Here is a 12,810-nt window from a genome sequence, read left to right as displayed (position 1 = left end):
CAGACAGGTTGCCAGTTCTGTACAATACCAGCATATGTTAATCTATTTGACGGATATTTCCTAAATACTTGATTTCTTCGATTAATTACGAAATAAGTCATACTTCTGACACATTAGACTGACACCAGATGATTATAAATACTCAATTCCTCATTGTTATTGTGTATATGCTACCGTGTCGGTGTTTATTTAGCAAAATTGCTAATGTTGTAGTGCAAGTAATATTTATACCTGACTGAGAATCAAAATACATACCTATTTATAAACAACAGCACCCCTTAATGGTTGCATTGCATAATGTGTTTACATGATGCTTTTCTTGAGTAGCATTTACTTATAAAGGTTGTCCCATACTGGTTAGTATGTAATATCTGGCAACCCTGCGCGCTGCTCCACTGCTACGTTCAGTGGGCAGATAGAGACACGGCTGTGTGTGTCTGTGTGGGAAATGGACTGAGTGAGGGCGCTCTTTCGACCAGTGCTGCCGATAGCATTGAAATACCCACAAGCTAGGTTGAAATAATTGACAATTTTAGCTCGCTGAATCAACAAGAAAAACATAGTACCGGTATCAGTCTTTCACATCCCACTCCAAACACACTAACACGGCATTGATGGTAATGTATGCAAGGAAACAACCGAGACTCGGCGATGGGTAAACATGTTTTTTTTTAACGTTAACGTTACTTGTTCAGATTTTCCCTTTCCTCGTAGCTACGCTTTGACAATCCGCCATTTTTACCGAAACCAAAATAAGTGTCTGGAAACTTAGACGTTCAGCTGTTGCAGCACTTTCAACTCTTTCTCCACATTGACATTTGAAGCTTCATATTCACACTTGTGTTTCTTTTTATTTGCAGGTGCGACCGAAGAGATTCTCAGCCCTATCAGGTACTTGTTAGCTAACTGTAGCCTGCTAGCTTGCTAGCACCAAATAAGATTAAAATGGACACTCTAGTTCAGGCTTCTGGAAAGCACAACAGGCCCCAGTCAGTGCGGAAAATAACGCGAAAAGTAAATGATTTTGTTTGAAATTGCAGTCTGAACGCTACATATGTTTCCTAGCGTAAATAATGTCAGGTAAAGACAACATAGACTGAATGTATCCGTCGAATTCAGCTATTTTGGAAATGGTACAGGCGAGTTTTGTTGCAGTTCAAAGCTAATGATAGCCTGTTACTGTTAGCTTCCCTGCTAGCCAGTCCGATTAAGGCCTGACCGCAATCTGTCATTTTAAGGATATAGCCAGCTAAGCTCCCGAAACATCAAAGTGCTCCAAATACATACCGGTAAATAACGAAGAAAACATTATATACGAAATATAGTTGAAAAACAATGACGGAGGTCAATACTGGATTGTCTGACAAAACGTCCTGTTTACTTCATTATTATTATAAATTACAAATGTGCTTGTACCTTTAAACACATTCTTAACAAGTAAGAAAAGACAACTAACGTTAGCTTAGCTAACAGGGCTATTTGCTAATGTAGTGTTAGAATTGGCAGATAAATTATAAGCTACATGAATTAGCTCTGCAAATTAATGCCTGAAATATATATATATCTATTTTAAAAATCCTAATGTATAAACACTAGTACTTTAGTACTCCTTAGTACTTTGAACCGCCAAACACTGTTTATTTAGAGGGTTTTCGACCAGACAATTTTAAAAGGATTGAGTCATTTTAAGCAGGAGAGACTAGATTGTAGTAAGGTGTTTGATTTGTGTCCACAGACTCTCAAATACTCGTCCAAGAGCCATCCAGGAGGGGACCACCGACATGAGAAGATGCGAGACTCCTCAGATGTCACTCCTCCCTGCAAAATGCTCAGGAGGTCTGACAGCCCTGAAAACAAACACATCGACAGCACAGGGCACAGCAGAGCAAAGGCTGTCCATACACACCGGGCCAGAGACAGGGATGGAGGTGAGACACTGTGGTTATTTAGAAAAAAATGCATTTAGATTGAAAACAAATTGCTCCCTTAAATGGCTGCAGATAAAGCTGTAATTTACACTAAGCTTTAACATTAAAACTCTAAAGCTTCACATAGTATTTTCTTACCCCGTCAGACATAATATAAAGCCTGTTTTATGTCTTTTTTAATGTTATGACAGACAGTATTTCAGCTGTTGTAGTTTTGGATCAAACAAGCACTAAATGGATGCACTGATGAACTTCAGTAGCAATCAACCAAATTTCTATTTTATAAAGAATCACTTTGTTTTAACAAGTTGAGTTTACCTTAACTAGCAGCAGGTGAAATCCCAGGTTAGATGTTTTGTGAATGTGTTTCAATTCTTATGCAGTGGAGTGAAAAGCAACACTAAGCACTGTCCACGCATTCAGATGGTGAATGGGAAATCTTGTAAATGGTGAGAAGTGTCTTTTTGCCTTGTTTAGGTATTATATATGTTTTTGTTAAGTAGCCAATCACTGGCAGTATGTGAAAGCACTTTTTAAGGTTTGAAAAAGTGTATTTTCAGTGATAGAAAGTGGACACAGTTTTATGGGGGACAGTTTAAATTCTTGTTGTGCAGTTAGTTTTGTTGTATTATTCTTTACAAGATGACATAAACATAAGGAAATAAAACTTCTCAATCTATAATATTTGATTAGTTGTCTGTCAAGCAGTTTAATGAAAGCATCATATGGTGAATGAGAAAGCATTATTGTGATGTGGGGCGATTAGATTATTGTATTGCATTGCTCAAGTTGAGTGTGCACACAGTGTTTTGTGTAGCTGTTTTTTTCTAAATGGTACATTGATGAAGCATTTGTAGGACTAATGGTGAATGCAGCAATCACTGCACTGTGCAGAACATCTTTGTCTACAGACAAGAGACAACAAAACAGCTCAGGGTGTACAGTGTTGTGGGGCTTCTCTTGCTAACAGAGACACTGGGTAGAGATGTTGCCAGTTAGTGGGCTACTTTGGAGATAAAGACTTGAAAATATGACCACGAGTCCCCAAAACCCCCATGGATTTGTGTACAGAATTTAAAGTGTTGAAGTGTTTCATTTTGAGATATTTGAGATGAACTGGTGTCAAAGGCTTCAGACATTAACAGAGATATTTTAAACAAAGTAAGGGCTGTCGTTGTTTCAGCACTCATCTGCTGTTATTATGTGTAGCCAGTAAGAGGTAGACTGCAGTCGCTAACCTAAAAAGGGAGTGCTTTTTGATTTAGGCAGAATCAAAGGAGGTTTCAAATATCTGCTTGACATGTTATTGCATGGTTAGGTGGTCGTTATACAAGATACGATTATTGGTAAAATCAGATTTAGACGTTGATGTATCAAGGTCACAACAGATAATGGTCTTTTACGTAATTTTAAAAGGATTAACATAAGTCATTGACAGCTTCTGAAGAAACGAAGGATGTTTATATGACAGTTTATGGATAGAAAAGCACAAAGACTGCATTTGATGACTGCCTATTTTCAGTTTTCAGTGTTGTTTTATATTACACAATGTCCAGTGAGTTTGACAAAAGCCAATCAAAATTAGTATCTCAAATGTCAACAGATGACTCCCTGATTCAGATTAGTTTGAGCATTCATGTCGGTTTTTTTTTTTTACAGACGACAGACAAAACTTTCCGTAAACAATGTATATTTTGGGTTTAAAAACAAAATAATTTTGCTTATTCCTGCTCCATTTTGAACATCTGGTCATTTCTTTATTGCAGTGTTGACTTTGTCAGACTTTAAAATTCAGATTTTTTTCTTTAAAGATTATTTTTTGGCTTTTTGCCTTAATTAAGATAGGACAGCAAGTGAGAATAAGGGAGAGAGAGAGGGGAAGACATGCAGCAAAGGGTCAGGGTTAGACTCGAACCCGTGGCCTCTGCGGCGAGGACATGTATCTGTATATGGGCCCTGTTCTACCAGGTGAGCTGCTTGGCGCCCCAAAATTCTGAAAAAATTATAATAAGGAAAATGAAAAAAAAATATGGCAAGATCTATCGTGCCCTGCAGAGCAAAGTAGAAGCAAAATATGTGGTTGTTTCTGTTCAGCCAGAAAACTCCCATTAGATTACAAGAGCAATCGTTTTCACAGTTTGCGTTAACGATTACCTTTCCCTTCGTTCTTTAACAGTTTATTAAATTATCTGATTTGATAGCTTATGGCAAGGGTGTCCAAACCTTTTTGAATGGGCCCAGATTAGATTAAAAATACCTAGGGGCCAGCTGCTGCTTCCATCAAATGGGTTATTAAAAATAATCTCATATAAATCAGACAAATTCAACTGCTTAATCATTTAGTGAAAAAGTATTCAACTTTCCAGCCCTCCTGAAAGCAGCGGTCCTCGCTGTCGACTTTATGCCTCTTTGCTTCGCCATGTCTGTTACCTAGCTGGAAATATCTGCTGTTAGGTAACCATTCTGTTTGCTTCTTTACTGTTTTTTTAAGAAAACACATCAACTCTGCATAGTTCCTACTTGATGCATGTCTGCAAACGGTATGATAGTCTTGCCATTGTGAGGTGAATGGAGAAAATGCAAGGTGATATTGCTTGATTAACCAATATTGTGTGGCGGGCCACATATAGTAAATTTTGAAAGTCAAGCTGAGGGTCATTTAAAGATGAGGGTCTAAATTGGTCCCCGGGCCGGACTTAGGACTTGCCTGGCTTACGGTAAACATCCACTCCTTCTAGAAGATGACTTTATGATTTTTTACGATTTCTTACACATTAACTAATTCAGCAAACACTTCACATCATTCAGTTTTAATTTTAGCTCCATGCAAAGTGAAAGAACCTAATGTTTCTCAGATAATGCTCGTCAGCCTTACAAATGCAGTTTACACATCTTTATAACTGCTGATTTATTAAATCGCAGTTCTGCTGAGTGAAACATGATGCCAGATTTATCAGACGATTTCTGTGATATAAACTAGAAGTATTTAAAATAACTTAAGGCATTCATCTTTATATGATATGAAAGAACAGTAAGCCAATAACACATTTCCAGCTTGAGTCGAAATGTAACAAATCCTGCGTGGCACGTTTGTGAACTTCAGTGGATTTGTAGTTATTGAATTGTTACTTGTACTGTAAAAAGGATAGTTGATGGCATTCCTTCCGTTTGCCTCAGTTTCTCCAGTTTGACAGTGTAATGGGATGAATATATTGCTTGTTTTGTTTTTACCACCGAACGCTATAACTACACCTTCTGAATGGCACCTTGGTGATGGTGTTAATAATACACAAACTTGACTGACAAATACTGATTTTCTTGTTGTTTCCAGGGCTTTTATAGGATATTGGTATTGGATTAAAGTAATTTGAACTGCTTTGTAACACTAATCAATTCTTAGATCCTTACAACTGGTCAATCTGTAATGTTAAAGGTTGCAGTGATGAACCCAGAGACAATTTTCACCCAACCCTCAAGTTTTCCAGCTCACTGTTTTGATTTTCTGGCTCACAACTTCACTGTTTTGGTTGGATCTTAGTGTTGTCGTCAGCTCTGTTTGGAGCCGCAGCAGGCACCTGTTCTCACCAAACTACCTCTGATAAACCAACTGCACACTACCTGCCCAGCATTAAATAGCAGACATACCGTTAGTAACCAGCTAAGTAACATAGGGGAGCATTTACAAGCTAAACATCGATCTAATACTATTCAGGAGTTGGTATAGTCAAGTGAATGTTGTCCTTGCCTTTATCTGATGGCCAGAAACTGGATAAGGGATTCAAAATGGTTTGGATTTTATATGTTTGTCAAATACTATTGAATGGCAATTTTAGTCCTGACCAAACTTGAAGCCATAGAGCAGGAAGAAGCTGAAGAGGAGGCTGGCATTCGAGTAATTGGTGTGATAGCCAGCGAGCAGGAGCAAATAACCACACTGGACAATGTTTGGATTTCCTCTTCTACACCAGGAATAGTTACAGTCTCAGTTGACTTTTGAGAATTATTTTTGTTGCTATGCTCTAGTCCTGTCAGTAACTTTTTAAGCTCTTTTCATGAGCACATAAGGTATCTTAATATGACTGAAATACAACAGAAAGCAACTACTTGTTATGTAAAGGTATAACAGAGTAATGGCTCCCTGAGAAGTGACTGAAGTCATGCTCCCTCTGTGTTTATTTAATCGGAGCTTCTCTGTGGTTTGTTGCGATAGCTGCACCGGTCGTGCATGCGTAGGAGTTTCTATGAGTATATCCCACTGACTTGTTCATCCACGCCACTCTGCACTGCACTCAAATGGCTGTTACTAGATTTGGGTTGATTTCAGGTTTTGCTGGTCCAGTCTGGTATACCAGCTTAAACTGGTTGGATTTATGCAAACCAGCTGAACCTGCTTTTGTCACTATATCACATTCTGGCAATTTTAAAAGTAGCCTACAGTGCAGACAACATCCAACTCACATTGAATTAGTAATAAGCAATATGACAGCATGATTAATATAACATCATGTTTGCAAACTTAATAATCGAGCATCTAGTGTCCAACAGGTTTTGTGTAATTTACAGCTGAACTGCAGCAGCCGGTGTTACCATTATGATCAGGAGAGAATGTTACACTGTCCTGTGTGATAGTTTGACACTCGCTTTATGTTGGGACATGGTGTCATTATGTTCTGCTCAAATTGACTGCTGAATTATGTGGGACACCTGGTAAAATTAGGTAAACTGGTCCAGTCTGCTGTTTGGCTTAATATCAAACCACCAACCATAGCTGTTACCGCTGATATCAGGACAGTGGTTCAGAACTGTGCAGAGACTTTTCAGTTCCTGACTCTGAATCAAATATACAGTTGGCAGGCGTAGTTCAGTAGAAAAAGATCATCAAACTGCTGTAAACAAGGCCTGTGGATTGTCTTGATTAACTGAGTCATGATTTCTGGAAAGCAACATTGAGATTTTTTTTTTTTTAATTAATTTTTTTGGCACTTTGAGCATCACCAGCCGAGGGCCATTTAGTTCCATTATATTCAAGAGAAGATGTCAGTGCTGCCGATATCTTCAACACTCTGCAACTCACACCAAAACAATCTAGACTGATGTAGAACAAAAATATGTACAGAAAATTATTGACTTTTTGATTTGGTGGTGAACTGTCCCTTTAAATTCTAAAGGGCAGTGCAGCACACATCAAAGGCATCACATAGCACACACTAGACAGTGTAAGGCAGCTATATTGTATTGATCCTGGGAGAAAATGTGAAAAAAGTTGCTGATTTTCTTGTGGACTGGCTTGTATTAATTCTGGGTAATTTGGTCAGTGGTGTATTCTGATGCGTTGACGCGCATCAAGATATCGCCAGTGTGTGGGCTTAAATAGAAAACAATGGACGTGGGCCTTTTGACGCACATCGTGCGTTGTCAGCTGCCCTTTAGAGCTCTTTCCTGTGCATACTGAGTTCTGTGGAGTGTAAAAAGGGATGAATCAAAAGCTGTTAGGAAAGCCCAACCATGCATGCTCATTAACCGGTGTGTTGTAATGTCAACTACAGGTGAGAGTTCGGTATAAAGTTGTTGGCTATCTTCATAACAGCAGGCCTGGGACTGTGTGGTATGTTGCAAAGCTTCTTGTCATTTGCACGTGGAAAAACACAATCTATACTTGTACTGATGAGGATGGCTAATGTCGTCATGTGTTTCTCACGATTGTGCAGTAGCTATGGTGATGTTACAATTGTCATATTGTCTCACACAGGGCTGTGAAAAGGGCGATTGATAATTTATTTACGACTGGTCTTTTCTGGTTGACAGCATGAGAATAGTTGTGAAGTTGAAAATTAAAATTTGACTATAGCTTTATACATGCATGCCCGATGCCTAAATTACTCCTGTTATTTACTCCTAATAGTAACTAAGGATGTCCCTATCAACCATAATGTCCCAGATCTGTCCTTGAATGAGAATAATCTCTCAGAACGGCATTTTCAATATGTTGCAGGCTTTCTGGAGAGATTTATTGTAGAGGCGTCCCTCTTTTCCTTAAAGATCCAGTGAAATGGAAGTTAGAGCATCTTTAGCTTCTGTACTGTGACATTTTTCACAGTAAAACAGAATATTTGATTGGTGTGCAGTCAAATGAGGGATTTAAATCAAAACCTTCACATTGATCGGACTGCCTTAACAAGCTTAAAAGAGATTTTTGACTGCTGTCAGATTGATGTGCTCTCTGCAAGCCGGTCTCTGTATTCAGCCAAAGATAGACTGTGAGGAGGAAGATGTATCACTCTTTAATGCCGCTGTGCATATCTTTGAAGTTAAACAAAACAAATCTCAACAAATTGAAGTCATATCAAAGCTATTCAGAAGAGTCCTGTGGTAAACTTTAATGCATATTATATTGATACCTTATGAAGTTAGGGTTGGGCTGGTGTGAAAATCTTCAAACTGTTTTGGTATTAAGCCAAACACCAGACCAGTTTTCCAAATTTTACCATTCAACAGCTGCTCTCAGGGGAATATAATGATAACGTGTCCCGTAGAAAACGAACATCCAACCATCTTGAGGCATTGAGAAACGCCGGCGCTCTCTGTCCCCTATGCTGTCCACACTGAATCCATTAAATATTCACTCCTGTTAAATTAAACAAAATATGTTGCTAATAGCTGTGTGCTTGAGATGAGACTGGAGACGCAAATACATAAAAGATGGGGGAGTTGCTGACTTGCTACCTTTCTACATTTGTAACGTTGCTCTTTAAATATAAAAAACACACATTTGATATCTCATTTAGGCTGAGCCATATCCATAATGCATTTGTTTTTGAAGCCCTGACGAAGACTGGTACATGTTGAAACATGATGGCTTCTTTTTATGATTTAGCCACTATAATAAAGTCTTTTGTGCTTCTTTGTCTTTTTCACACTTTTGAAGTGCCTGGATTTCCATCCTGTTTAACACAGGTTTGATATTGGGATATACAGTATATCCTACTGGAAATTACATATGAGATAACCAACAGCAGGTAACATTAGCCTAGCTTGTTAGCAATGGTAATTTACCTTAGCAGAAACTTAAAGCTTCAGGGCGTTCTCCCTCCAGCCAGCTTACACTGTGTTAAAGTTTTTGTGGAGAAGAAGTAGGTTTCGTATAAATAATTCCTCAATTTAACTTCATGAATCAGCTGATCCTCTTCTACTGCGGCACTTTCAAAGTGACAAAGAGATATAAATGGAAAAGCAGCGCCCAACGAAAGTTCAGCTCACACACCTGCAGCCAGTAAGGACAGCTCCTCTGTTGGCTTCAAAATGTTAACGAGTGTGTCATCTCCTCTCTTCCCTAAAAAGTAAACAAACGTGCACTGCTGTCCCCCCTTCTGCTCTGCTGAAATTTGACACCAGCTGCCTCTGCTTTGAAGTACATTTCACATGACCTATATGACACCATTTGCTCCATTAGTAAGTTTACAAAATAATATTATGTTAAACATGTTGTCATATTGCTTATTACTTATGCAATATGAGTTGTATTTAGCACTGTGATTTAGGCTACTTATAACATTGCCAGAATGTGACGTAACTTTAGGACAAATGCAGGTTCAGCCGGTTTGCATAAACTAATCAGGTTTAAGCCTATAGACTGCACCAGAAAAACTGTAAATCAACCCAACTCTACTGTACATCACTGTAATAGTTTTTTATGAAGACATCTTGTATTTTGAACATCATTAACCACCTGCCCAAACCACTGTGCTTGGGAAAACCCTGTGTTGGATAGCATAGAGTTTATGGAAAGAGGACTGTTAGTTTTGGATCAGTTTTGGGTGTGTTTTGAACAGCCTCTCTTTGAACACATTTCTGAAGTTCAAACCTAAAATGCTACTGAAATAGAAGAACTTTTTAGTCCAAAATGCTTTTTTTTTGAGCTGCTTTTTATCCACAATGGAATCTGCTGGCTGCTGTTAGTTTTGTGTACACTGTGGTTCACTCGTAGGGCACTTACCATACTTACAGCACTGCGTGGTTGTAGTGTTTTTAATGGAGCATAATGCAGTGTTTCTGACAGCGGGCAGACACTGAGCAAAGCATCACAAGATATGGGCTGGGCTTTATACATCAGATAATAATCCACTTCAAAACTATCAACCTGTCTGAGTCATTAAATTGACCCTGCAGATAGTTGTGCCAGTGATCATCTAACTGTACAATTTTGAGTTATTTTTTTTAAAAGATTTAGTTGAATAAGATTTTTTTGGGCCGGTTTCGCCTTTATTTGACAGTACAGAATGTAAGCGTGAAAGGGGGAGAGAGGGGATGACATGCAGCAAAGGGCCGCAAGCTGGAAGCCAACCCGCTGCGGCAAGGACATTGCTTTTGTTCATAGGGAGCCTGCTCTATCCAATGAGCTACTGGGCACCCCACAATTGGGTAATTTTTATGTCAAAATCAGACACTAAATCTCAGAATTTCAAAACATTCTGAATATTACTAGAAAATCAGAGCATTAATCATGAAGGTCTGAGTCTGTTGGTCTCATGAAGGGTGTCAATACTTATTTATGTGCCCCCCTAGCATACTCTTGTGTTGGGATCATGAATTAAACGCAGGTCCTTGTTGTAAAAGAGATATCACAAAGAAAACATATACCAGATGTGATATATTAAACCAGCAAATGAAAACATCAAAGGTCAATCAAAATGATGAAATGAGAAGTCTGAAACATACCCAGAGTGCAGCTCTGTCAAAGCGATGACTTTCATTGTTTGGGAACATGCCTCAAGGAAACACAGTTTGGTGTTGTTTTGCTGTTTTAAACATAGTTGTGGATGATGAGAACAAGTAGCTGAATTTCTCAGTGACTGCCTGTCACTGCTGGATAATGCACCTGGAAAAAATGACTTTGTTTTTACAAAAATGTTCTTTGAGGCCACCAAATATCGACTGTGAGTGGCTGCTCTGGCCGTCAAATTCCATCAGGTCTCTTTTGGGAATAAGACTGTGTGTCTTAAGTTTTGTATGTATGTATAACTATTACCCAGCAAATGGCAAACTGAATTGAGCAACTGAAATAGAGCACTTCTTAATGCTGTTATCACGAGAAAGAGAGGTAGTTAGCTGTTAGCAGCTGGTGGGCAGAACAGACCTGTGGTGGATATGGCTAACAGCTAACCCAGCCAAAGGAGCTAACAGCTAACGGAGCTGAACACAGCAGGAGTTTCTGTTAACAATAGCACAGAGTGTTAAACAGTGATCTGCAATTCAATTTGACAATGCAACAAGGTGATAGTAAATAACTAATGTCATTGAGGTAATGTTACTACAAGTGAGTACAGTTTGGAGATAATGGTAAAAATGTTTTGAGTTACAGACACTTTATATCAGTGTTAATATTTTACCAAACTTCTGTCAGAGATGGAAGTAAACATATATTTATGCCATGCTGTACTGAAGTGCACTGTTGAGACAATTTGTCAACAAACATTGTATGTGGGTGTTATTAATTACAAAGTGAGTTACATAAACTAAACAATAGGTAACTTTAGTAATCTGGAATTAATCTTGTATATTTTAGAGTGGTTTTTGCTTCTATAGAGTGAGCAGATTAAATATAATAATATTAAAATATATACATTCATTTCAACATTTTAATGGTGTTTTTATCAAAGTCTTATCCAAACAGAAACCTTTAAGATTGTGAGAATACACAATATGTTTATAAAGATATATTTTATTTGTGTTAATGTCTTTTCATTTATCGAAGTGTCACAATTAAGGAAACTCTGTACAGCTGCATTAAATTGCCTTTTCTGTAGTTGATTGAGTTTACACATTTACATTTAGGCCATCGAAAATGTAAGTCAGCCAAAAAATATTGGGGTTAAGTGTTTAAAGATATCAACATCTATCCCTTATTTGTTTGTTTGTCTCATCTTAAAGTGAGTTACAGCTAAAATCTGTTTCTCCGTCATCGTTTTCAATTATCTGTTTTTAGTATTGACACAAAAATGCCCAACTATATTTTCCTTTATCTTTATGATATTGCTAATCTGTTGTTTTTTTTTCATTTCCCAGTTGCAGGTAAAATTAGAGTAAAAAACCCTTTTTAATGCCACAATTTACAAGCTGGAGCATTTATTTTGCAACACTGGTCATGCTGAGTCTGTGTGTGAAGATTGCCACAAACACAGAGCATCCTCCCTCTAATTCTGTCTGAAAATCTTCTCACCAGGGGCCTTTCATTCAACCGCCCCCCCCTTCTGTGGTCTGCCTCACTGACATGTTATTATGACCCCCCTCAAAGAAATTTAAAAAATGTTATAAATGTCAAAATATCCTGTTAGTGCTAACATTTAAAGCATCTAATAATAGTTGGGCAGAGCTGAGACAATGGCACGAGCAAAAGCAGGTTCAGTTTTGCCACCTGAGCGCTCCGCATGTTCTGCTCTCCTACATGTAGTGGTGTTGATGGTGTTTTTAGATCAGAATCGCCAGGAAGGCAGCCCGGTACAGGGCCAGACTGGCAACACACTGTTTCGAAATTGACCGCACTATAATTTCTGAGAGAATCTCACAGTGAACTCCTTTGTTGTCAATCCAAAATGGTGGTCTTGGATCTCATTGTGAGACTCCACAAATAGCAGACAGCTGATTTAGAGCTCTGGAAACAGCTTGTGTCAAAATTGTGACAGCGTCAGAAATTTATGACCAGAATCCCACAGGGTGACTGCTGCTTCTACCCACAATTACAAACCAGCAAATTCCAATTTGACATCAAATTAACCAGAATTTGCTGGCAAGCAGGCATAATGCTACTGCTAAGGCTTCACAGTCCTCCTCCTCTTTTTAGGTTTTAATGCAAAAAAGTGCCAGCACACTGGCCAAAGCTTGTTGA

The 12,810-nt window shown here is 38.4% G+C and overlaps 1 protein-coding gene across 2 annotated transcripts in view; it reads left to right on the top strand.

Annotated features, from left to right (window-relative positions):
• The first annotated feature begins 398 nt into the window (after positions 1-398).
• The window catches only part of waca (WW domain containing adaptor with coiled-coil a), a 29,754-nt gene continuing 17,342 nt past the window's right edge, over positions 399-12,810 (top strand). The window contains exons 1-3 of one of the 2 annotated variants that reach the window (XM_042510387.1): positions 399-655; positions 861-891; positions 1,736-1,928. In XM_042510387.1, coding sequence (XP_042366321.1) covers positions 615-655; positions 861-891; positions 1,736-1,928 — 265 coding nt within the window. In that variant the 5' untranslated portion in view covers positions 399-614. The remainder of the gene's footprint in view (positions 656-860; positions 892-1,735; positions 1,929-12,810) is intronic. The other variant, XM_042510386.1, reaches the window with a different exon arrangement.

Source organism: Plectropomus leopardus, chromosome 21 (assembly GCF_008729295.1).
Source record: "Plectropomus leopardus isolate mb chromosome 21, YSFRI_Pleo_2.0, whole genome shotgun sequence".
Classification (NCBI taxonomy): Eukaryota; Metazoa; Chordata; class Actinopteri; order Perciformes; family Serranidae; genus Plectropomus; species Plectropomus leopardus.
This window is presented reverse-complemented; position numbering and strand designations above follow the sequence as displayed.